The 22,006-nt window shown below is 38.6% G+C and overlaps 1 protein-coding gene across 2 annotated transcripts in view; it reads right to left on the bottom strand.

Annotated features, from left to right (window-relative positions):
• Psme4 (proteasome activator subunit 4) overlaps nucleotides 1-22,006 on the bottom strand; it is a 141,302-nt gene that overhangs the window by 9,419 nt on the left and 109,877 nt on the right. For both annotated transcript variants that reach the window (XM_042285507.2, XM_006996211.3), the window contains 9 exons: nucleotides 21,729-21,854; nucleotides 21,207-21,359; nucleotides 19,906-20,010; nucleotides 19,328-19,419; nucleotides 17,743-17,874; nucleotides 17,160-17,368; nucleotides 14,137-14,222; nucleotides 7,492-7,620; nucleotides 3,285-3,440 (listed from right to left, as the gene is read on the bottom strand). In XM_042285507.2, the coding sequence (XP_042141441.1) occupies nucleotides 3,285-3,440; nucleotides 7,492-7,620; nucleotides 14,137-14,222; nucleotides 17,160-17,368; nucleotides 17,743-17,874; nucleotides 19,328-19,419; nucleotides 19,906-20,010; nucleotides 21,207-21,359; nucleotides 21,729-21,854 (1,188 nt within the window). The remainder of the gene's footprint in view (nucleotides 1-3,284; nucleotides 3,441-7,491; nucleotides 7,621-14,136; nucleotides 14,223-17,159; nucleotides 17,369-17,742; nucleotides 17,875-19,327; nucleotides 19,420-19,905; nucleotides 20,011-21,206; nucleotides 21,360-21,728; nucleotides 21,855-22,006) is intronic.

The following is a 22,006-nucleotide window of genomic DNA, read 5'->3' as shown; positions in this document are numbered from 1 at the left end:
TTCAAAGGAAGTATTACAATAGAAACAAACTAAGATCAATATGATTTATAAAAACCTATTCAATCCAAAGGCTGGACATACTTTGAGATTGTGAGTCTCTTACTGAACCTGGGAGTAGGCTGGTGACGATCAAATCCCAGTGATCTTCATGTCTCTGCCCTGGAGTTTCATTGTGTGTGACTACATGCCTGGCTTATTATGTAGGTGCTAGAGATTTGAACTCTGGCCTTCATGCTTGCTGCCCACTAAATGGTCTTATCCCACTGAATTATCTTCCCAGCCAGTTATGTTTATTTATGAGCAATTGGAGAAAATAGAGTCATACTCAAACATTCTTAGAGACAGTTAAGTTTAATTAAAAACAAAACAAAACAAAACAAAACAGTTCTGTGTGTGGGTATAGCATGCCACAATACATGTGTGGTGATCAGAAGACAATGCTCAGGAGTCAGTTCTTTCCTAGATGTCGGTTCCAGGATTAAATAAATGCAAGTAAATTCCTTTATCTGCTAGGCCATCTTTTTGGCTCATGACAGTATTAATTAATTACTTACTATTATTATTATTTTAGAGAGACAGGGTCTCACTATGTAGTCCTGGCTGGCATTGAATTTACAGAGATCTGCCTCCTAATGGGATTAAAGGCATACACCACCCTTTTAATGACAAGGCATTGTTACAGACTGGATCGTAAATGTCCCTCTAAAGTCCATGTATTTGAGGCTTTATTCTCTAGTGTGGCACTACCAGGAAGTGGTACAGCCCAAGTCTTTGGTCTCAGAGGGAACAGTAGGGAAAGTCTCTTTCCTAGCTTTTCTACTTTCTGGAGAGTAGATGAGTGGTTTTGCTTGCTCCACCACATTCCTACCACGCTGCCTTACCATATGCCTACAAGCAACCAGGTTGATCTGTCATGGACTGAAGCCTATAAGTTAAGGTATATAAACTACAAGTTAATACAGATAAACCCTTTCTTTCTCTGCGGTGCTATGTTCAAGTATTACTATGGTCAAAGAAAGCTGATTAATACTCTAAATCTGAGGCTTGGAAACGTTATTTCTGAGATTTCCACTTTTCATTTTTATACTTATATTTATACTTATATTTATTGTGTTTCTTAGAAACTAACCTAAGTATTTTCACTGAATTTGTTATTTTTGTTTTTTGAGACAGAGTTTCTCTGTGTAGCTCTGCGCCTTTCCTGGATCTCACTCTGTAGACCAGGCTGGCCTTGAACTCACAAAGATCTGCCTGCCTCTGCCTCCTGAGTGCTGGGATTAAAGGCGTGAGCCACCACCCTGCCAGCTCACTGAATTTGTTATAAGCAGTCTGTGAGTACCCTACAGTCTGAATGACATTTGCTTGCTGAACCCTGGAAAGCTGCACAGGCTGATTAGGGAAGTAGATAAACCACCATTCCTGCTTTCCTATAGATCAGTCTCTTCTCAATGCTTAGATACACAAACATAGAAAATTCTCTACTACAAACAAGTTTTAAAGTGTGTAAAGTAAATAATATTTTTATGAAAGTTTGTGTATATTTCTTTCCCAGGGTCAATGATAATTATATCTTTTTTTTTTTTTTTTTTTTTTTTTTTTTTTTTTGGTTTTTCGAGACAGGGTTTCTCTGTGTAGCTTTGCGCCTTTCCTGGAACTCACTTGGTAGCCCAGGCTGGCCTCGAACTCACAGAGATCCGCCTGGCTCTGCCTCCCGAGTGCTGGGATTAAAGGCGTGCGCCACCACCGCCCGGCCTGATAATTATATCTTATTCTACATTTATTGCAGCATGCTTTTTCTTATATTGGGCTAAGTTAAAAGATTATCTTTTTGTACAAAATATGACTAAGATCTCTGTATCAAGCAGGGATAACAATAGTGGTCATATTTTAAGTCTACTAGATAATAGTATGTTCTGTGCTCTTCAGTATGCCTTCATGTACGTTTCTACTAGTCCCTTAAACATCTTTAGCCCTACGTTCTGGTGTCTTTGGTGTGGAAAGGTACTCTACAGGCTACCAAAAGATAAACAAAAAAACCAACCCAGCTACAAAAGCTTTGACCAACAATCTATCTTTCCTGCAAGATATGCTAGGGCAATGATGGAACAGAACTTGTGGGATTAGCCAACCAATGTCTGATTTGACTTAAGGGTCACTCTACAGGAAGGAACTGATACTGGACACTGCTTGGGTGACCAAGAACTAGACACTAAATAGCCCCAGAGACCTATGGTAAAACCAAACACTACTGGTCTGATCAAAACAAAACAGAACGTAAATAACAACAACAACAACAAAAACTAACAAAAAAAGCATCAATAAAATGACTCCTAACAGTATTCTGCTATACTCATAGATCAGTGTCTTATTCAGTTATCATCAGAGAAGCTTCCTTCTGCATCAGACAAGAACAAATGCAGAGACCCACAGTAAGACAAGTGGAGAGTGAGTCCTTGGAACACACAGCTCTAAATGGAATGTCTCCATTAAATCCCTCCACTCAAAGCGCAGGGAACTCCGCAGAAAAGGAATCAGAAAGAGTGAAAGAGTCAGAAGGGATGAAGGACCTCATGAGAAAAAGGTCCCCTGCATCAACTAAGCAAGGCTCTTATGAATTCACAGAGCAGCAAATATGGGCCTATTCAGGTCTGCAACAGGTCCTGTGTGTACATATTATACCTATTAGCTTAGTATTTTAATAGGACTCTTGAGTGTGTGAACAAGTAGGTTTCTGATTCCTGTACTTGCTCTTGGGGCTCCTTTCCTTGTCCAACCTTGATGTGATATTTTTTGTTATATCTTACTCTATTTTATTTTGTCATTAAATCTTTTAGAAGCCTGTTCTTTCCTAATGAGATAGGAAGGAAGTGGGTCTGGAGAGGAGGAGGTGGGGAGGAACTGGAATGAGTAGAGGGAAGGGAAACTATAATCAGGATATATTGTATGAGAAAAATATCTATTTTCAGCAAAAGGAAAAAAAGAAAAAGAAAAGACTAATTACAACCCCTCATTTCATAGGCAAGAAAACGCAGTAACAAGTGATATGTCAACCAACTGCGAGAAGATACATCCAGAAATCATCTAGTAGTTTTTATCTGTACTACAGGAAATCATGACTACTCACACAGACTAAAGTTAAATAATGTTTAAATAAAACACATCTTATGAATTGCACTGGTTGGCCAAGGCTGGCTTTAAACTTATGAAAATGCTAATGCCTCAGCCTCATACTCATACATTTTTAAAGTTAACTGAGTTTCCATTTGTTCTAATTTAAGTTTTACCTCTAACTGTTCATCCTCTAAAAGGCATATAATCAGCCATCTGATGTCTTTAACTGCATCTTCATTGTTCAGGAAAATAAAGAGGTTATAAAATACCATGGTCTGGAGGTAGGTCAGCACTGTATATCTTGCATGCCAAGAACTGCTTCTTGCTGTCTGTGAATGAGAAATGAATATCTATGATAATAGAACTGTTAAGGAAACAAGATGACATCATTACATACAAGTAATACCAAATTTTAATTTGATTCTACTTTCACAGGTATAGTTACAGTTAACTTCAGCTTCCATTTCCTTCTAAGTAAAGAGAAGTATGGTCAAGTTCTCAAGGCAGTTATTCAAAATATCTGACTGTTCAATGGTGCGGAAGTAAGATACTGATAAAAGTCAAAATACTCTCTTGGGAGAGAAGTATTCATAATTAAGACAACTGACTCCTCCAAGTACCACATAGTACTCCATTTTTCTTTCAATAGCAGCAGATAAGGCCTGAGAAGCAAACAAGAGTATTAACTAGTAGTGTCAGGTATGGATTTCAGCTCATAGATTAAGACATAAATCCAAGCAAAAGTAGTTAGTTACTCTCATAATATTTGTGCTGTGGGATGGTCTTGCTCTGATTGGTCAATACATAAAACACTGATTGGCCAGTGGCCAGGCAGGATGTATAGGCAGGACTAACAGAGAGGAGAAAAGAGAGAACAGGAAGGCAGAAGGAGACACTGCCAGCCACCATGACAAGCAGCATGTGAAGATGCTGGTAAGCCACGAGCCACGTGGCAAGGTATAGATTTATAGAAATGGGTTAATTTAAGATATCAGAGCCGGGCGGTGGTGGCGCACGCCTTTAATCCCAGCACTCGGGAGGCAGAGCCAGGCGGATCGCTGTGAGTTCGAGGCCAGCCTGGGCTACCAAGTGAGCTCCAGGAAAGGCGCAAAACTACGCAGAGAAACCCTGTCTCGAAAAACCAAAAAAAAAAAAAAAAAAAAAAAAAGATATCAGAACAGTTAACAAGAAGCCTGAGCCATTAGGCCAAACAGTTTAAATAATATAAGCGTCTGTGTGTTTATTTTATAAGTGGGCTGTCGGACTGCTGGGGTTTGGCGGGACCAGGAGAGAAAACTCTCCAGCTACATATTTGTGCCACTATTACACCAGTTTATCTTGCAGGCAGGTTGATATTGTAGGCTGCAGCATTTGTTGTTGGGTGTTACTGATGATAACTTTCCTCCTCTGGTAGCATGCAGGGTACCTTCCAATATTATGAACACTAGAGTCAGGAGGGTTGAAGCTTCTAGTTAGAAACAGCTCTATCTCTCAGTTTTGCTGACAGAAGTAAGTGGTGTCTTCAGTAAGAGGTCCTTCCTGTCAAATTGTGGAGATGAACCAACAGTTTTGGCAATAGCCTGTGATGTTTTGTGGGAAGGTGGCTATGAAACCCCTTTGGCTAACAACTCATAAGCTATATTCCATTCTTGACACTGGAGGTTTTAATTGGTTGCACATCTAGTTGGGGGACTGTCTCCTCCAACATACAGAGACGCCATTTAAATTACTTACCATGTGTAGATGTTTTAAAAAGCTTCTACAGTGGGTTTCCATATGGCTTTTCAAAAGGCCTTTCTTTCTTTAGTTGTCACTTCCCATATTCCCTCTTTTACCTCTTTACCTTGTCCTCCCATTCCCCTCCTCATTAAATCCTCCTAGTCCCTTTATCTGTTTATAGCACTACATTCTATTCCCCTTCCTTGGATCATCCCCTGCCCAATCTAGGTACCTAACCTCAAGAAACTGAGACTAGATAGGCATAGGCCCCAAGGGAAAACCCACTACGATTGCTCTGCTAAAGTAAAAGCAATTAAAATGACTTCTAATGAGATACAGCTATACCCATAGATCTGTGCATTGCTCAATCCTCAGAGAAGCTTCTTGCACTGGATAGTAATTAACAACACCTACAACCAGACAATAAGCAGAGAGTGAGAGATTTTGGAGCACCCAGTCCTAAATAGGGTATCGTTATCAAACCTCTGCCCCAAAGGTTCAGGGATCTATGCAGAAGAGGAGGTAGAAAAATTGTAAGAGCCAAAGGTGGTAGATGATTCCAAAGAAAGAGCATCTTTCAGACACAATAGGACTGATGTACACGTGAATTCAGAAAAACTGTTGTGACAACATGCATAGGACCTGCATATGTTCAAAACAGACAATGTCCCAGCACTGAGAAGGAGGCATAGACACATAGTCTCACTGCTAACCAAGAAGCTATCTGCAGTTGATGCCTGCTGAAAATAAGAAAATCAGTTTTGCCTAATAGTGTCAGAAGAAATTGGCCAACACAAAACAGATACTATGGTTTTTGGTAGGCTTTTGTTTCAATTTTGTTTTGATATTTCTTATCTTATTATTTTGTTTGTTATGGTATTTGGCTTTTTTGAGAGGGAGGGAAGAGGAAGGGACATGAAGTTAGGTGGGGAAGATATGGGAGGAGTTTGGGGAAGGGAATGAAAAAAATGAAGAAAATAAAAACAATAATAAATGGTTAGCCCGGAGCATATCCATATATATTTCAGCAGACACACACCGGAAAAAAAAAAGCCGTAAATTTGAAAGAAGGCAAGGAGAGGGTATATGGGAGAGTTTTCTGGGATAAAAGAGAAGAAGAAGATGATGATGTAATTATAATTTCAAGAAAGAAATAAAAAAAATTTAAAAATCCTAGCTAGCTTTAGCATTTAACACAGGGTGGAAGAGATTTTTTTTTTAAGGGAAGAGAACATTCTTTTTTTGTTTTTGTTTTTGAGACAGGGTTTCTCTGTGTAGCTTTGTGCCTTTCCTGGAACTCACTCTGTAGCCCAGGCTGGCCTCGAACTCACAGAGATCTATCTGCCTCTGCCTCCCAAGTGCTGGGATTAAAGGTGCATGTCACCACCACCTGGCGACATTCTTTTTATAATGCAATGGCATTCTAGGCAGTGAGGATCATGACAACTAGAGTCACATTTATTGCTGTATTTCCTGGTCATGGAATAAATACATAAAGTATTTAAGAAATATTTGAAGAGTGAGAATGAGAGAGAAAGGAAAGGCAAGAGAAAAAGATGACAGTAAAAATGAACATGAGGGCATAAGAACAAGAAGCAGACAGGTGAAGGATTAATGAAGCAAATTGAGATTAGTTGGAAAAACAATCCCAACTTTTTGAGGAAACTGAAGGGTGGTAAGATTAAATGATTCTCTGTAAGTCATACAAGCCAGTACTGCAATAAAACTCAAATTCAGGTCTGTCTGCCTCCAAATTGAAGATCTGCAGAATCAGCTTAAGAGCAAAAAGGTCCAAAAGGCCCATGCAGTTGTGCAGATGAACAATTACACAATTACTGCCTTTCAACCGATCTGCTTTACAGAAGGAATTTTCAGTGCCCCATCTCCCCCAGTAAGTATACTTTCCATTTGTTTCTATCTAATTCCTTAAGGAATACTAGTAGGTTTTATATTGATTCTATATAGTCACCATATAATTGCTTGTCTCTTACTTGGAAACAAAGTAGAAATAAGAATCTGTGGCCAGTCATCATTATTTTCAAATTCTACTGAACAATTAAAAAAACAAAACAAAACAAAAAAACACAACTACTAAATCCCATACCCCTAAAATACTGTTTTAGATTGTTGGAAAATATTTTTCAGTGAAAACTGTGAGAATATGCCTACTTTTGTAATGTGTATAACTAGAATACTGCTGTGTAACTGTGCTGCAAAGCAGTCAGAGTAAGTGAACCACTGTGTCTATCACAGACCAGGAAGGAAAATGGCCAAAGGGAATGACAGCCCCTTCCTTTATCAACACTTCATATTCATAATGCATTTTAATACTTATTGTATCTTGAACTTGCCCAAATTCAAAAAAGTTGGCAGCTGAGTCAAATATAAATTGAGGCCTGTTTTTTGGTCAACATGTATATTAAAAGAAAACTTAAAACAAAAGTCAGAGGCCAGGTGGATGTTTGTGAGTTACAGGTCAGCCTAGTCTACCTGGTGAATTCCAGGCCAGTTAAGGGCTACCTAATAAGACTCTACCTCAAAAGAAAAAATACAAACAACCACAAAAATCAGGTATTGTGTATTTTATAGTACATTGTGAAACCCCCAGGATGGCAAAACAATGCTAGACAGAGGATATAAATATTATAGCCATATACTTACTTGGTTTAGCACCTGAAGTACCAAAGGCACTTGATGAGGGTAGAGCAACCCCTGAGACATTAGTGACAAACAAAGCTTTGCATCTCTTTTCAGTTCATCATAGCTATTGTCATTTTCCACTGGGGCGATCTAGAGAACAAACCAAAACAAACTGAACAGTAAGTGGCCACCAATAAGTACAGGCATTCCAGCATCCAGGAGGATGAGGCAGGAAAATGGCAAGTTTGAGGCCAGGCAGGGCTACATAGTCAATCTGAAAGCCAATTGTAACTACAGAGTCCCTGTCTCAAAAACTTAAAACAAAATTACATTTTTACTTTTAACAACTTCTATGGGAAACTGTAAACATACATGAAAGTATAATGAACACCTTATAAACCAATCACTTAACTTCTTAAACAACAGCAAATCCTGGATAATCTTGTTGCTTTCTGCTGTCCCCTTTTATCAACTAAATTATCTGAAGCAAGCCCCTTAAATATTCCATTATGCTATCTTTAAAAAAAAATCTAGAATGACATCACCATACTTGAAACATCATTACAGTTACATTATAAAATACTCAAGAGTAGCTAGACTTGGACCTCTTTTAAGGTCTAAAACTCAGGAAAAGTGGTCTATACAGTGAGCTCCAGGTCAACAAGGGGTACATGATGAGACCCTGTCTCAAATAAAAAAAAAGGAAAACCACCACAAAAACTCTATAGTGCTCACTTCCCCCACTGTAGCACTAGCACACTGTTACAACAAATTTTCTGAGTCACTCAATATCCTAATAATCACATGACGCATTTAGTAGCTTTGTTTCTAAATCTCTGAAAACTCCTTGTTGTCAGATTTTTCAAATTTGGAGGGAGAAACAGGTCCTGTCTAGTAATTTCCTCAGTCATGGTCTCTCCTGATTGTATCCATGTGATGATGTGTCTTGGTTTCAGTATGTCTGGTACTCTGGCCATTGGACCCAGGTTTCATTTCACTGATAGGTGATATTGGGCACAACATAAGAATTGTTATGTGTTTCCTTCAGTATAATTTTTCCTTATGCAATAATCAATTATAAAAGAAAAAGGCTGGAGAGATGGCTTAGTGGTTAAGAGCACTGGCTGCTCTTCCAGAGGTCCTGAGTTCAATTCCCAGCAACTATAGTTGTGATGCCCTTTTCTGGCACAAAGGTATACATGCAGATAGAGCACACACACATAAATCTTGCACTTTTATCATTAAAAACCCATTAACTTCAACAAATCTGATGGCTTTGTGGAGGGGCCCCAAAACAGCTTGACTACACAGCAGCCATGACAGACTTAGGGGCCTAAACACAGCTTCTGTGACAGGGTTACTGGCAGGCAACAAACACCCAGATCCAGGAAAAGCTGATACCACCCAGGGATGGAGAAGTACCTAACATCCCAAACATTCCAACCATTAGATAAGGTGGCCAGATATTCCTGAGTCTAGCACACACCTACAATTGTCAGCCAATCAGGGTCCTGAACCCTGGAAATTCCCCTACCCCACGCCAACCACTGCTATGATTAAAAACTCTACCCCACTTGAGCTCAGGGCTCTCAGCTCTCACCACTGCGTCGGACAGTCAGAGGGACCAAGCTCGGAGCTTGAAGAGAATAAAGGCTCTTTGCTTTTACATGTGGGATTCGGTCTCTGTGGTGGTCTTTTGGGGGTCCCAAGATCTGGGCATAACAGTGTTACCCTTCAAGATTGTACTCATTTCTTCAACTCAAATTGGATCTTGGTTTCAGATATGATATAACAAGATAAGCTAGTTTATCTTAAATGTTTCTTATTTTTCTAAGAAGCCCGGATTTTCATAGGAAAATTTCCTGAGAAAACACAGTCTGGGTACAAGGAATATTGTTACCCCTCTGTGTGGGTTTCTAAGCTTTTTAGGTGAAAAAAGCTATAAAATAAAGACAGAAAAAACTTATATTGATATGTTCTATTTAAATTTGTAATTGCTAATATTGTTTTAAAATTTGAAAATTATATTGATTATGTGTGCAGGCTGTGGAGGTCAGAGGACAAACTTTTACATGAGCTGATTCTCTTTCCACTGAGTCCTGGGTTTTGAACTCAGGTCATTAGGCTGTGTACTGAGTGATCTTACCAGCTTCACTATTTAAATGATAAAATTTATAAAGAGGGCCTGAAGATACGGCTCAGTGGTTAAGAGCACTTGCTGCTCTTGCAGAGGACCCAGGTTTTGTTTTCAGTACCCACAGAACAGGTATTTGAAACTCCAGTTTCAGGGCATCCAACCCCCCCCCCTTCCTCCCTTTTTTTTTGTTCTGGCCTTTGTGGGCACAAGTCATGCACACAGACATGCAGGCAAAAGAACACACATGAAGAAAAAAAATTTTATAAAGATTGAGAACAAGTGAGTGTATGAAACAGGTATGTTAAGGGACTGTCACAGTAATTAAATAGTTCTGAACCTATAGGTGGTAAAATGATACAGAATTATGTAGCATGTAAACCAATGTCAGCTTCCTAATTATGAGATTATACTACAGTTGTGGAATATATTAAGTGTTGAGAGAAAATGGAGTAAAAAACAAATAGAATTTAGTTGATTTACTTTGTAACTTTCTGTGAATCTTTAATTATTTCAAAATAAAAAGTTTTTGAGCTGGGTGGTGGTGGTGGTGGTGGTGGCGGCGGCGGCGGCGGCGGCGGCTGCTGCTGCTGCGGCACGCCTTTAATCCCAGCACTCGGGAGGCAGAGGCAGGTGGATCTCTGTGAGTTCGAGGCCAGCCTGGGCTACCAAGTGAGTTCCGGTCAAAGTGCAAAACTACACAGAGAAACCCTGTCTTGAAAAACCAAAAGAAAAAAAGTTTTTGAAAATAAAAACTCAATATTCATAAAAATTAGGTGATGATTTAAGTTTTTCTTAACATATAAAAGGTAGTTAGTTTAATGTGTGTGTGTGGCCCAAAACAGCTTGACCATACAGCTGCCATGACAGGTTTAGAGGCCCAGAAACAGCATCTAGCAGACAACACGTGGACCCAGGAAAAGCCATAAGTTGACCCCACCCAGTGTGGGAAATACCAGACATTCCAAACATTCCCTATACCCCTAGACAAATGTCAGCCAATGAGAGTCCTGAACTCTAGAAATCCCCTCACCTCAACCTCTGCTATGATAAAAACTGCACTGGGCCTAGGCTCAGGGCTCTCTGCTCTCACCGCTGCCTTGGACAGAGTCCAAGCTTTGAGCTTGAAATAAAGGCTCTTTGCTTTTACATATGGGATTAGGTCTCCATGGTGGTCTTTTGAAGGTCCCCATCTTCAAAATGTAATCTGGGCATACATTTACATATAAATATGCAAACCTCTATGCCAATATCCTTTCTGCAGTAGTAGGAACACCAATTTCTTTTGCAAGCATTATCCTCTTTTGCATTCTGCAGGCATGTCAATCAAGAGATCCTAGTCCAAGAGTGGCAAAGGATCAGAGCTTATTCAATGTAACCCAGGATTTGGGCATGTGGATCTTGAAGGGACCCAAAGGAGCAATGCTCTAGAGTAAAATCCTATTATTTTCTGTAATCTAGATCCTTGGAGCTATGGTTCCTACTTAGCTCTTCAGTTTTTACTTTGTTCTGTAAACCACTTAGATATTTTCTGTTAATCTAGTTAATTTACTAATTTTGCTTTACCACTCAGTAGACTTCTAGTGCTTGATATTAAGAACCATAGTTGAATGGAAGATGGGGTGGAGAGGTGGCTCAGTGGCTAACAGCAACGGGGGTGGTGGTGGGGTGGTGGTGGTGTCTTTTCTAGAGTATCTGGGTTGGATTCCCAGCACCCACAGAGCAGCTCACAACTGTCTGTACCTCCAGTTCCAGGGGATCTTACACCCCCTTCTGAACTTTGAAGGTATTAAACATGCACGTGGTGCACTTATATGTGGCTGTGCTCCCACTGGGCTACACCTGGCCTGGCTCTAAAGAGTAGCACCTAGCCCTAATCCATCTTTTGTTTAACTGACACCTTTTGTTTCTCTTGTCACCCTGTGTGAATTTTGTCTCAGAGTCTCCCAAGGATACAAAGGCCTATGCAAACTTGGTTGAGGAAGTCCAGAAAACTGTGATACCTGATGAATCAAGGAATTTGCACTTGGCATTGTATTTTGGGGAGCTTCTTTCAGGTTGTTTTGAACACATGGAAATCAACTGGGTAAAGTGTAAATATTGAGAAAAATAAAATTGCCCTGGGTGAAGGAAAAGTGTTTCAGTCCTTAGAGACTGGATCCCCCTGCAGCCTCGAAAGGCTAAATTCATTCTTAAGGTGCCTTTGAGTCTTCTTTCCAGGGATCCACATGAATCCACACACCCATGCTGAGACACTTAAATATATGCAGGCAAGATGCTCATATACATAAACATTTTTAGAAAATTTAAAAAAAAAAAAAGGAGGAGTCTCTAGGCTCCAGTACCAGTGTAAGCCCCTCGAACTACACAAGTGGCCAGGTCCTTCCCCCAAGAACCTCTAACTTGCAGGTTCCACCCACAGAATACTCTAACTGCTGGACCCTGCCTCCACCCTCCAGAGCAAAAAGCCCAATCTCTGGACATGAAATCCTACCAATCTCCACCCTGGAAAGCTCCAACCCCTTTCCAAGAAGCTCTACATAAGCCCTCTATCCTGTACAGTTTGCTGCTGTTTCTTGCTCAAATAGAGGCAGCCACCCTCCTGGTTTTTTTTCCCCTCCCAATAAATCTCTTGTGTGAGGTTTGTTGTGCAGTGTGATTCTGTGGTATTCCTTGACTTCCAGTTGCCAGGATACCTTCCCATCTGAGCTGCAGTGCTTACACACACCTACACAGTAAGCATGTGTAGGTCAGAGGACAATTTACAGATATCCATTCTCTCCTTCCATTATGTGGGTCCTAGGAATTAAACTCAGGTTGTCAAGTTGGACAGCAGGCACCTTTACCACTGAGCCACTGTGACAGCTCTAGGTTAACTCTTTAAATAAAAGTATTAATGTACCATATTGGTAATTTGTGAGAGGGGGCAGGTATTCTACCAATGATTATAGCCCCATCTTTGACCATTTCTAGTGTTCACATATGCCTGACAGAGGCACTGAGCACTTTCCACAGGCAGGCAACTTTCTTACTTAGTTTAGAATCCAATAGGTCAGTGTATTATTCTGTTTAATCTGAACTCTTGGTCGTTGCTAACAGCAATGTGAGAAGTGGAAAATTCAGATGAAATGGTATTCATGTTACTGAGTTTGATCACAAAACTCAATTTAAAAACGGAAAATACGTAATATTAACTCATATAACCTTTACCACATCCTTAGGAAGTGAGTGGATGCTACTCACTTTGCACATGAGGAAATAGAAGTTCTGAGGAGCTAGATTATTTGCCCATGATTACATGGTCAGTCCACCAGCCATGGAGTCAAAACTGAATCCAAGTATCTGGCTCCTGTTCTTGCCTCTTACTGTCTACCTAATAATTGGCTGTAATAAAATAAAACAAAGCTACTATATAGTAAATGGTTTATTAGATTACAACAGCTACATAAGGAATAATATAGGCAAGAGAAATTACCATATTAAAAATCGCATTGTCCTTTTTAATCATTCATATGTACTCTAAAATAAGACTGGCTTTAGTCCCAGCACTAGGGAGGCAGAAGCAGGCAGATCTATGTGAGTTCAAGGCCAGCCTGGTCTACAAATCAAGTTCCACAACAGCCAGAGCTATTACACAGAGAAGCCCTGCCTTGAAAAAGAAAAAGAAAAAGAAAAAAAAAAAAAAGGCTAAAGGTAAAACAATGCTTGGTCTGCAAAACTTTTGTGTGTAGCTGGGTGTGGTAGCTCATGTCAGTAATCTCAGTATTTTTAAGGTGGAGGCAGTTCAAGGTCACCTTCTGCTACACAGCAAGTCTGAGGCTAACCTGGGCTACATGGGATCCAAAATAAAAAAAGAGAAAAGACTTTTCATATATCTGTCATGCACTCATACTGGTGGTTTGAAAAGGAATGGCTCCCACAGACTCATGTATCTGAATGCTTGGTATTCAGGGAGTGGCACTTATTGGGGTAGGCATGGCCTTTTGGAGGAAATGTATACTGGTGGTGGGCTTTAAGATCTCAGAAGCCCAAGCCAGGCCCAGTGGCTTGCTTGCCTTCTTGCTGCCTGCAGATTTGGAAGTAGAACACTCAGCTACCATGTATGCTGGCATGCTGCCATGCTCCCCTCCATGAGGATAATGGACTAACTCTCTGAAACTGTAAGCAAGCCCTAGTTAAATGCTTTCTTTTCTTTTATAAGAGTTGCCATGGTCATAGTGTCTCATCACTGTAATCTACCACTAAGATAATAGTATATGTGTGTGTGTGTATGTATGTATGTATATATATATATATGAATAGTAATTACATGCATGTATATATATTACTATTTGTATATATATATACACACACACATATATATATATATATACATATACTTATTTTCAGTGTTAACTACTATTACTTGTGAAAATCTATCTAGAGATGCAATCAAAATTCAACCACTACATATCAACCCACTGGATGATGGTTATAACTTTCCTCGGAAGGCCAGAGGAAATGGTATTCTTCATTTCAACTTACAGTCTTACCTTAAAGAACAAAGGCAGAAGCTGAAGTTGTTCTTTGACTGCTGTAGAAAAAGATCTTCCTGCACTTGCCATAAGCCATTTCAATACTATTTGGAAACAAACACACAGAATCAGCCAAGCTATCAAATTAGGGACCATGAAGAATGATGCCCCTGACAGCTCTTTAAATGTAAGAGTAGCTACAGTATCTCAAATCAGAATGATTTATTAGCAGTCTAACAGCACCTATGGTAATGTCCATCAAGTAACTGAGAGTACTAAGGGCAGAAAAAAAATCTACAAATTATTAATAGCCTACCAAGTACTTTTAATGTATTTCAGACTAGCCAAGAATCTTGAGGTAGTTAAGATAATGACAGAGTAGCTTATAGCTAAAATCCTTACAATTTTTTTTTAATCTACTAAAAAGAATATCCTGTGTGGCAGTTTGAATGTAACTGGTTCCCATAAGCTCATAGAGAGTGGCATTATTAGGATGCAAGGCTTTGTTGAGGCAGGTATGGCCTTGCTGAAGGAAGCGTGTCACCGTGGGGTGGGCTTTGAGGTCTCCTATGAGCAAGCTATGCTCAGTGTAAACTCAGTTCACTTTCTGTTGTCTGTGGATCAAGATATAGAACTCTCAGCTCCTTCTCCAGCATGATGTCTGCTTGCGTGCTGCCACACTTATCACCATGATGATAATGGACTAAACCTCTGAAACTGCAAGCTAGCTTCAGCTAAATGTTTTCCTTTATAAGAGTTGCCATGGTCATGGTGTTTCTTCACAGCTATAGAAATCCTAAGACACTTGAGTAGCCAAAATATCTTGAAAACATTAAGACTTGCTGATTTAAAAACTTACTACAAACACACAAAATTAATAGTATAGCACTCACATAAGGGTAGACACACAAACCAATAGAATACAACAGAATGCAGAAATAAACCCTTAAAATGTGTGTTGATCAAGAAGACCAAAGCAAGTGAATAGAAAACAGTTTGCAACAAGCAATGCTGAGAAAAGTGAATGTCTATATTCTAAGCAATAAAGCTAGACTCTAACTTTATAATACATACTGAAACTAACTCAAGGTGTACTAAGGACCTAAATATGAGCCCAAAGTGAATTTTAAAAAGATCAAAAAAAGTCAACCAATAATGGCAAATGCCTTTAAATCCAGCATTGAGGAGGCAGTAGCAGGCCCCACAGAGTAGGATCCTGTATCAAAAAAAATCAAACCAAACAAAACCAAAAAAACAACAATAATAAAACCAAAATTTGAAAGAGAGGGAAGGGGAAGGAAAGTGAGGAAGAGAGAATATACATTCACAGGAGAAAATATTTATAAACCATCTACCTGATAAAGTAATAAAAGCAAGAACTTAAATCAACAAAATATCATGATTTAAAAAAAATGGAGAAAAGTCAGGCATGGTGACACTTTTGAGAGGCAGAGGCAGGAAGATTTCTATGAGTTTGAGGCTAGGCTGGTCTACACACTTGGTTACAGGACAGCCAAGACCACATAGAGAAACACTGTATTTAAAAACAAAATGAACAAACAAACAAAAAAACAAACCAAGTCAAAAAAAGCTTTCTCCAAAGAAAATAGACAATTAAGCACATAAAAAGATGATAAACACCATTTCTCACCAGGTAAATACAAATCAAAATTACAACTTTTCAAACCCATTAGAATAAGTGGCACCCACTTAGAAAACAAAAAGTATGGAGTAGACAAGGATATGGGACATTTGATGACTAGACTGTAAAACAGGTGGCCACTGAAGAAAACAGTCAGCACACCTCACAAGTAAGCACAGAAGTACTACATAGTCCAGCACCCCTATTCAGGTATACACAAAAATTGAAAACAACGACCCTAATAGATACTTAACACATCAATGGTCAGGTCAGGCATGCTAAAACAAGCCTTTAAATCTAGCACATCAGAGACAGAGGCAGGTAAAACTAACCTGGTCTACAAGCTAAGTTCCAGGCCAGCCAGAGCTATACAGTGAGACCCCATCTCAAAAGAACCAATATTAATGATAAGAATGGCATTTTTAAATAACAGTCAAAAGGTGATAAAAACTCAAATGTCAACAAAGAATACATAAAGGAAATGCAGTAGAAATAACTTTCTTGCTGATGACATGGATATCATCTTGTTAGTTAGAGCAGGTATGACTTTGAGTTTTCAAGAAGCTCAAGCCAGGCTCAGTGGCTCAGCTCACTCTCTCCAATACCATGTCTGCCTGCATGCTGCCAATATTCCCACCATGATGATAATGGACTAAACCTCTGAACATGTAAGCCATCACAATTGTTTTCTTTTATAAGAGTAGTGTCATGGTGTCTCTTCACAGCCATAGAAACCCTTACTAAGACAATGGAATAATCACAAAATATTTTGCGGAGTGAAATATGCCAGAGATAAAACAGCCAATTTGACTGATATGAGCCACCTAGAATAAAGACAAACTTCAAAGACAGAAAGTTAAGTGGTGGCTATTTGGGGCTAGGAACATGGGAGGGAGAAGTTACTGTGAAATGGGTGCAGATTTTTAGCTTGCCAAGAAGAGAATTCTAGAGATGGGTGGAGTGTGGACTTTAAACCGTACACTCAAAAATGGATAAAATTGCTTGGTGTGGTGGTGCATGCCTTTAGTCCCAGCAAGTAACAGCAAGAAGATATAAAGAACTACAATTCAAAATAAGCAAAATATCATGATTAAAAAAAACAAATGGAGAAAAACCCGGGCATGGTGGCATATTGGGAGGCAGACGCAGAGGCAGAGGCAGGTGGATCTCTATGAGTTTAAGGCCAGCCCAGTCTACTCAGTGAGTTCCAGGATAGCTGAGGCTATATGGTGAGACAAGGTCTCAAAAAAACAAACAAACAAACAAAACCCAAAACAAACTGAATAAAAAGGTTAAAATCAGAAAACTTACACTTGTTATCAAAAGAAAAAAAAAAGTATGCGTGTGAATTAACTAAAATGGCATTTTCAAGTGTATTTCTATCAATTTTAAGACTCACTGGTTTTTAAGAGTTTAATGCCCTGAGTTCGTTCATCTTCTTCACCAACACCATTTTCTTCCATAACATGGTTCTGAATTTCTTCATCCACATCAGTGAGGGGTTTCAGTTTTTCTAGGACTCGAGCAGTAAACTCGGGGATACAAGGGGATGTTGTTGGTGCAGTATTTGGCAAAGAAACATCTATCATGAATATGTAGGTCAGCACACTGTTAAATAAAATGAACAAGAGTAGGCAGTCTGGCATGAGAATTAAAACTGAGGTTTAAAAGTTACAGCTCAACCAAAGCAAATTTTCACAAGATAATTACCAGAGAGTGTCTTAGATCTTTCCCAGTGTAAAACATGCCATATAATTCTGAGATCAAACCTGTAGTATGACAGTTGCTCACTGATAGCTTTTGAGTCCATGGCTTCCTAATTTATATTCATGTCTTGTTTTTCAGAACATAACAGTGAACAAAACATGAGGAAGACAACACCACACTCACTGGTAATATGAATAGTATGTACTGTTAGATATTAAAATTTAATACAAAGACTCAAGAGCTACTCCAAAGCAAGAGAAAAAAGCCACACATACCTCCCTATTCTTTCTCTGACATTTTTGTAAACCTGGGTGAGTTTTGGTTCCAAGTACTTCAGAAGTCTGTGTAATAGCTCCGGGACTCTCCATTCTTGCTGGGCAAGGCCACCTTGCAGCACATAGAGTCGGCTACAATTATAGGACAGAAACATTGTGTTATACTCTGTTTTTCTATGCTAAGAGTATAAAGCATTTATTCCATTTCAATATTTTCCTGCTTTCTCTTAGATCAGCATAAATAGCTTCTTCTCACTAAATAAATTATCCACAGTTCAAAATAGTAACATTTGATGAATTGCCTTCCACATCCCTTTTTCTATATGCTTTTTCTTTTAAAAATATGTTCAGGGCTGGAGAGATGGCTCAGAGGTTAAGAGCACGGGCTGTTCTTCCAAAGGTCCTGAGTTCAATTCCCAGCAACCACATGGTGGCTCACAACCATCTGTAATAAGATCTTGTGCCCTCTTCTGGCCTGCAGGCATACATGCAGGCAGAACACTATACAAAATAAATAAATAAATCTTTAAAAATATGTTCAACCTACTTTTTATATTTACTACATTAAAAAAATTTTCAAACTATTTTTAGTATTGGTATACTTACTACTATTAAGTTTGAAAAAAGAATAACCATTGACCTTTCTTTTTTAAAACATTATTTAGTGTGTAGTAGAGGTAGGGTGAGTGGGGGAGTGGCCTGGCTAGCGGGGGAGTGGCCTGGCTGGGGATACATGCATGCCACAGCATGAGGGTGAAGGTCAGAAAACAACTTTCAAGAGTCTGTTTTCTTCTTCAACCATGATGGTTTTGGAAATCAAACCCAGGTCAGCCATCTCACTAGCCCCATCATATGCCTTCTTTCATATGTGTGTGTCAGACTATGTATGTCTCCTTTCACCATGTGGGTCCCAGGGATTGAATTCAGATGGTCAGGCTTGTAGGCCTATATTAGCTAAGCTATCTCACAGGCACCTGAACATTTTAATGAGGGTTTCCTTTATCATTTTTCAATTGCTCTGGCTTTTCTCCACCTTCACAAGCATCTGCCAAGTAAGGCCTCCTTTATATCTGCCTTGTTTCTTTAGCAATACAGGGTATGTTAGGCAAGCACTTGACCACTATACTGTACTCCAGCCCCTCTGCTTTGTACGTTTGGCAATAGAAAAGAAAATGAAACATCAGATTATGACAAAGAAGTCAGTATGGCCCCTCAAAAACTGGCAGCACAAAAGGATGAATGACTTAAGTTGTAGTTGGTACCTTGCTTACAAAATGACAACTAAGCACCACAACCCCCAAAAGAAATTCATCATTTAATTTAGCACTTGGATATTTCATTTTCTGTCTTTCTTTTGCTTTGAGACTTTGGTTTTGTTCTGAGACTTGCTCATGCTATATAATCCTAGGTGGCCTGGAACTTGGTATAATAGCCTAGGCTGGCCACAAACTCATGATCCTCTCCATCATCTCCCTAGTGCAGAAATTACAGGTGTATAACACCATGCCTAATAACTCATCTCCATTTATTCATTAGTTAATATAAAATCTTTAATGTCAACCTTAGAGGTTTTCTTTTTATTTACCATGCATCTACAAAGGACCCCCCTTCACCACTCAATGGTGACTCCAAGAGCAACTCAAAAAGCCAATGAAGCTTCCGGGGATCTCTGCTTTCCTGTGTTGAAGATATAAATTAATAATTAGGCAAAAGAATTAACTCTGTAAATCAATCACACTCAATTATATTACAAGTAAGTATGTAAGAAACAATCCAACTAAAACTGGGGAGTCAAACAGAAATTTAGTTATCATTATTTTTGTTAATATAGAGAATATTATTAGCAAAATAGACAACTTAAATAGAAGCACATGAGCAACAGGCACAGGTGGTATTAACAACACACATAACAATTACATGGCTTTTACTATGTGTAAACTACATTTCCCAAAACATGGTTTGATGTGTAGATTTAAAAATGTATTACTATGACAAAATAGACATCAGAACCAGAGTTATACTCAGGGGCTGCTGGGAAGGCACCATCAATTATAAACAACAAAAGGCATGAATGAACTGTCAAGGTTCCAAGGGGGACAAAGGATCTAATACAATATAAAAGCACAATACCCCATAAGGTAAACAAGCAGAATGTGTGCTTACACATGATGTGGCTATGCAGGTTCCCCAGTCGTTGTATGTCTCCACTGTCATGTTGGACAGCGCTGTTCTCAGCAGCGGGCATAGGAGCTCCCAAAGCTTCTCCACCTTCTCAAAGTAAAACATAGGAACGTTAGTAGCGGACACATTATGAAATTAGCTCCTGGAAATACATACACACAAACAGGACAGGACTTTGTAGATTACCCAAGTAAGGGATCTTACTATGTTACAACTCATATAATGTAGTATATAAGTTATATATGACATAGAGTGTATAGTTCAATTTATTTCTCAGAATATCATTCAGAAAAGAGGGGAAACTTTATATGGTTCCTTATAAAATCTTTCCTACAGGGTAAAAATTTAAAAAACAAACAAAAACTTTTGAATAATACAGCTAACATACTGGGCAAAAGAAAACCTGAGTAGGAAGTATGGGTGCTCCAATATGACACACTTTAGGTGTGACCTTCAATTCAAATTGTGACAATCAAGGACTGAACATGTTTGTGGTTCCAAAAGTCCAATGAGCACACAAACCACACTTGTGATCTTGAAAAGATAGACTTTGATTAATCTCAAGGAGAAACTGACACCTTCCTTTTCCAACAACTTCACACGCAATGACCGCACTGCACAGCCATGCACTTCAGTTTTAAAAAAACAAATAGGGAGGTAGTATTCAAGATAAAAGGTACCAAAGATTTTTTTTTTTTAAAAAACGTGTTTTGGAAAAGCAAATTCAACAGCAGTTCTACTAAGAGAGGATGTGTGTGTTATGTTTAAATCTCCTTTTTGAGAGAAACCAGTTTTCTGGGTTTTGTTTTTTAAGATTTCATTTATTTTAAGCTAGGAGTGGTGGTACACACCTTTAATCCTAGCAGTGTTTCATGTATCCCTGGCTATCCTCAAACTTGCGGATGTAGCAGAGGATGACTTTGAATTTTTGATCTTCTTGCTTTCCACCTCCAGAATGTTTAGGCCCATATATCACCAAGTCTTAGGATCTAACAGAGGGCTCTGTGCATGACAAAACACCCTACCAACTGAAAACACATCACCAGGTTCCATTTCTTGGCACATTTTATGGAGTTGAACTTTTCATATTTCAGGAAGCAATATCATAAATATGATGTTGTTTGCTACTTTTTTTTTTCCTGTTCTTCAGACAAGGTCTCATGTAGCCCAGGCTGGCCTTGAACTCTAGCTCCTCCTGCTACTGCTTCCCCATTCCTGGTATGTGGTGGATAAACAAATCCCAAAAGGAAACAAAACCCTCCACAAATGGATGACATCATCACCTTCTCAAATGTCCAATGCTTAGAACCTCTGATTAAACCAGCAATAATTTCTGCAACACATCTCTGGGTACTTTCATGAGAATCTGCAACCAAACGTTCTAAATGGGGCTTTAGAACAGGCAGAAAGGCATCATCAAAATTTCTAAATATACCCTATAAAAACAAAGAAAAAGTTAACTCAGTATTGAAATGGCTATTATCTTGATAATTAAGTTTGGTATTACTGTATACATTATTCTACCCATTAGAATTTAAATTCTTTAATAACATTAGTTATAATGGTAAGATATTGCAACTTTATATTAAAATACATTTTTGTTTCTAGTGCCATCAATAAATTAAAAGTTTGCCTTTAATAAAGCCACATTAAGTATTACTTTAATTTCATATTTAATTTCAGTATCACTTTAGACTAAAGAAGATAATAGGTAAGTTCAAATTTTAATCAAATATTTGAAACTTATAAGTATATAAACTGATAATCACTAAACTTTATAAAAAGAGTACATGAAGCACAATTACCTTAAAGAGGCAAAAACGCCGAGGACTAAACTTATCTCTTCCTTTTCTGTCTTCTAAAGATAGAAAAGTAATTAACTGCTCGACAAACTTGGGGTCAGAAAAACGATCATACACAATCTGTTCTGCCTACAAATTTGAAAAAAAATAAAAAAAAAGAACAATGTTCAGAGCTTAAAACCTACTTAAGAGCACACAATTCTGAAAAAGCTAAAATAATATTTTAAGACTTTATTAACTACACAAGTATAGTTTGTTCTGGATATTTTTCAATATCCACA

The sequence above is a fragment of the Peromyscus maniculatus genome, chromosome 10 (assembly GCF_049852395.1).
Source record: "Peromyscus maniculatus bairdii isolate BWxNUB_F1_BW_parent chromosome 10, HU_Pman_BW_mat_3.1, whole genome shotgun sequence".
NCBI lineage: Eukaryota > Metazoa > Chordata > Mammalia > Rodentia > Cricetidae > Peromyscus > Peromyscus maniculatus.
The sequence above is the reverse complement of the archived record's forward strand: the minus strand, read 5'-3'. Positions and strand labels throughout refer to the sequence as shown.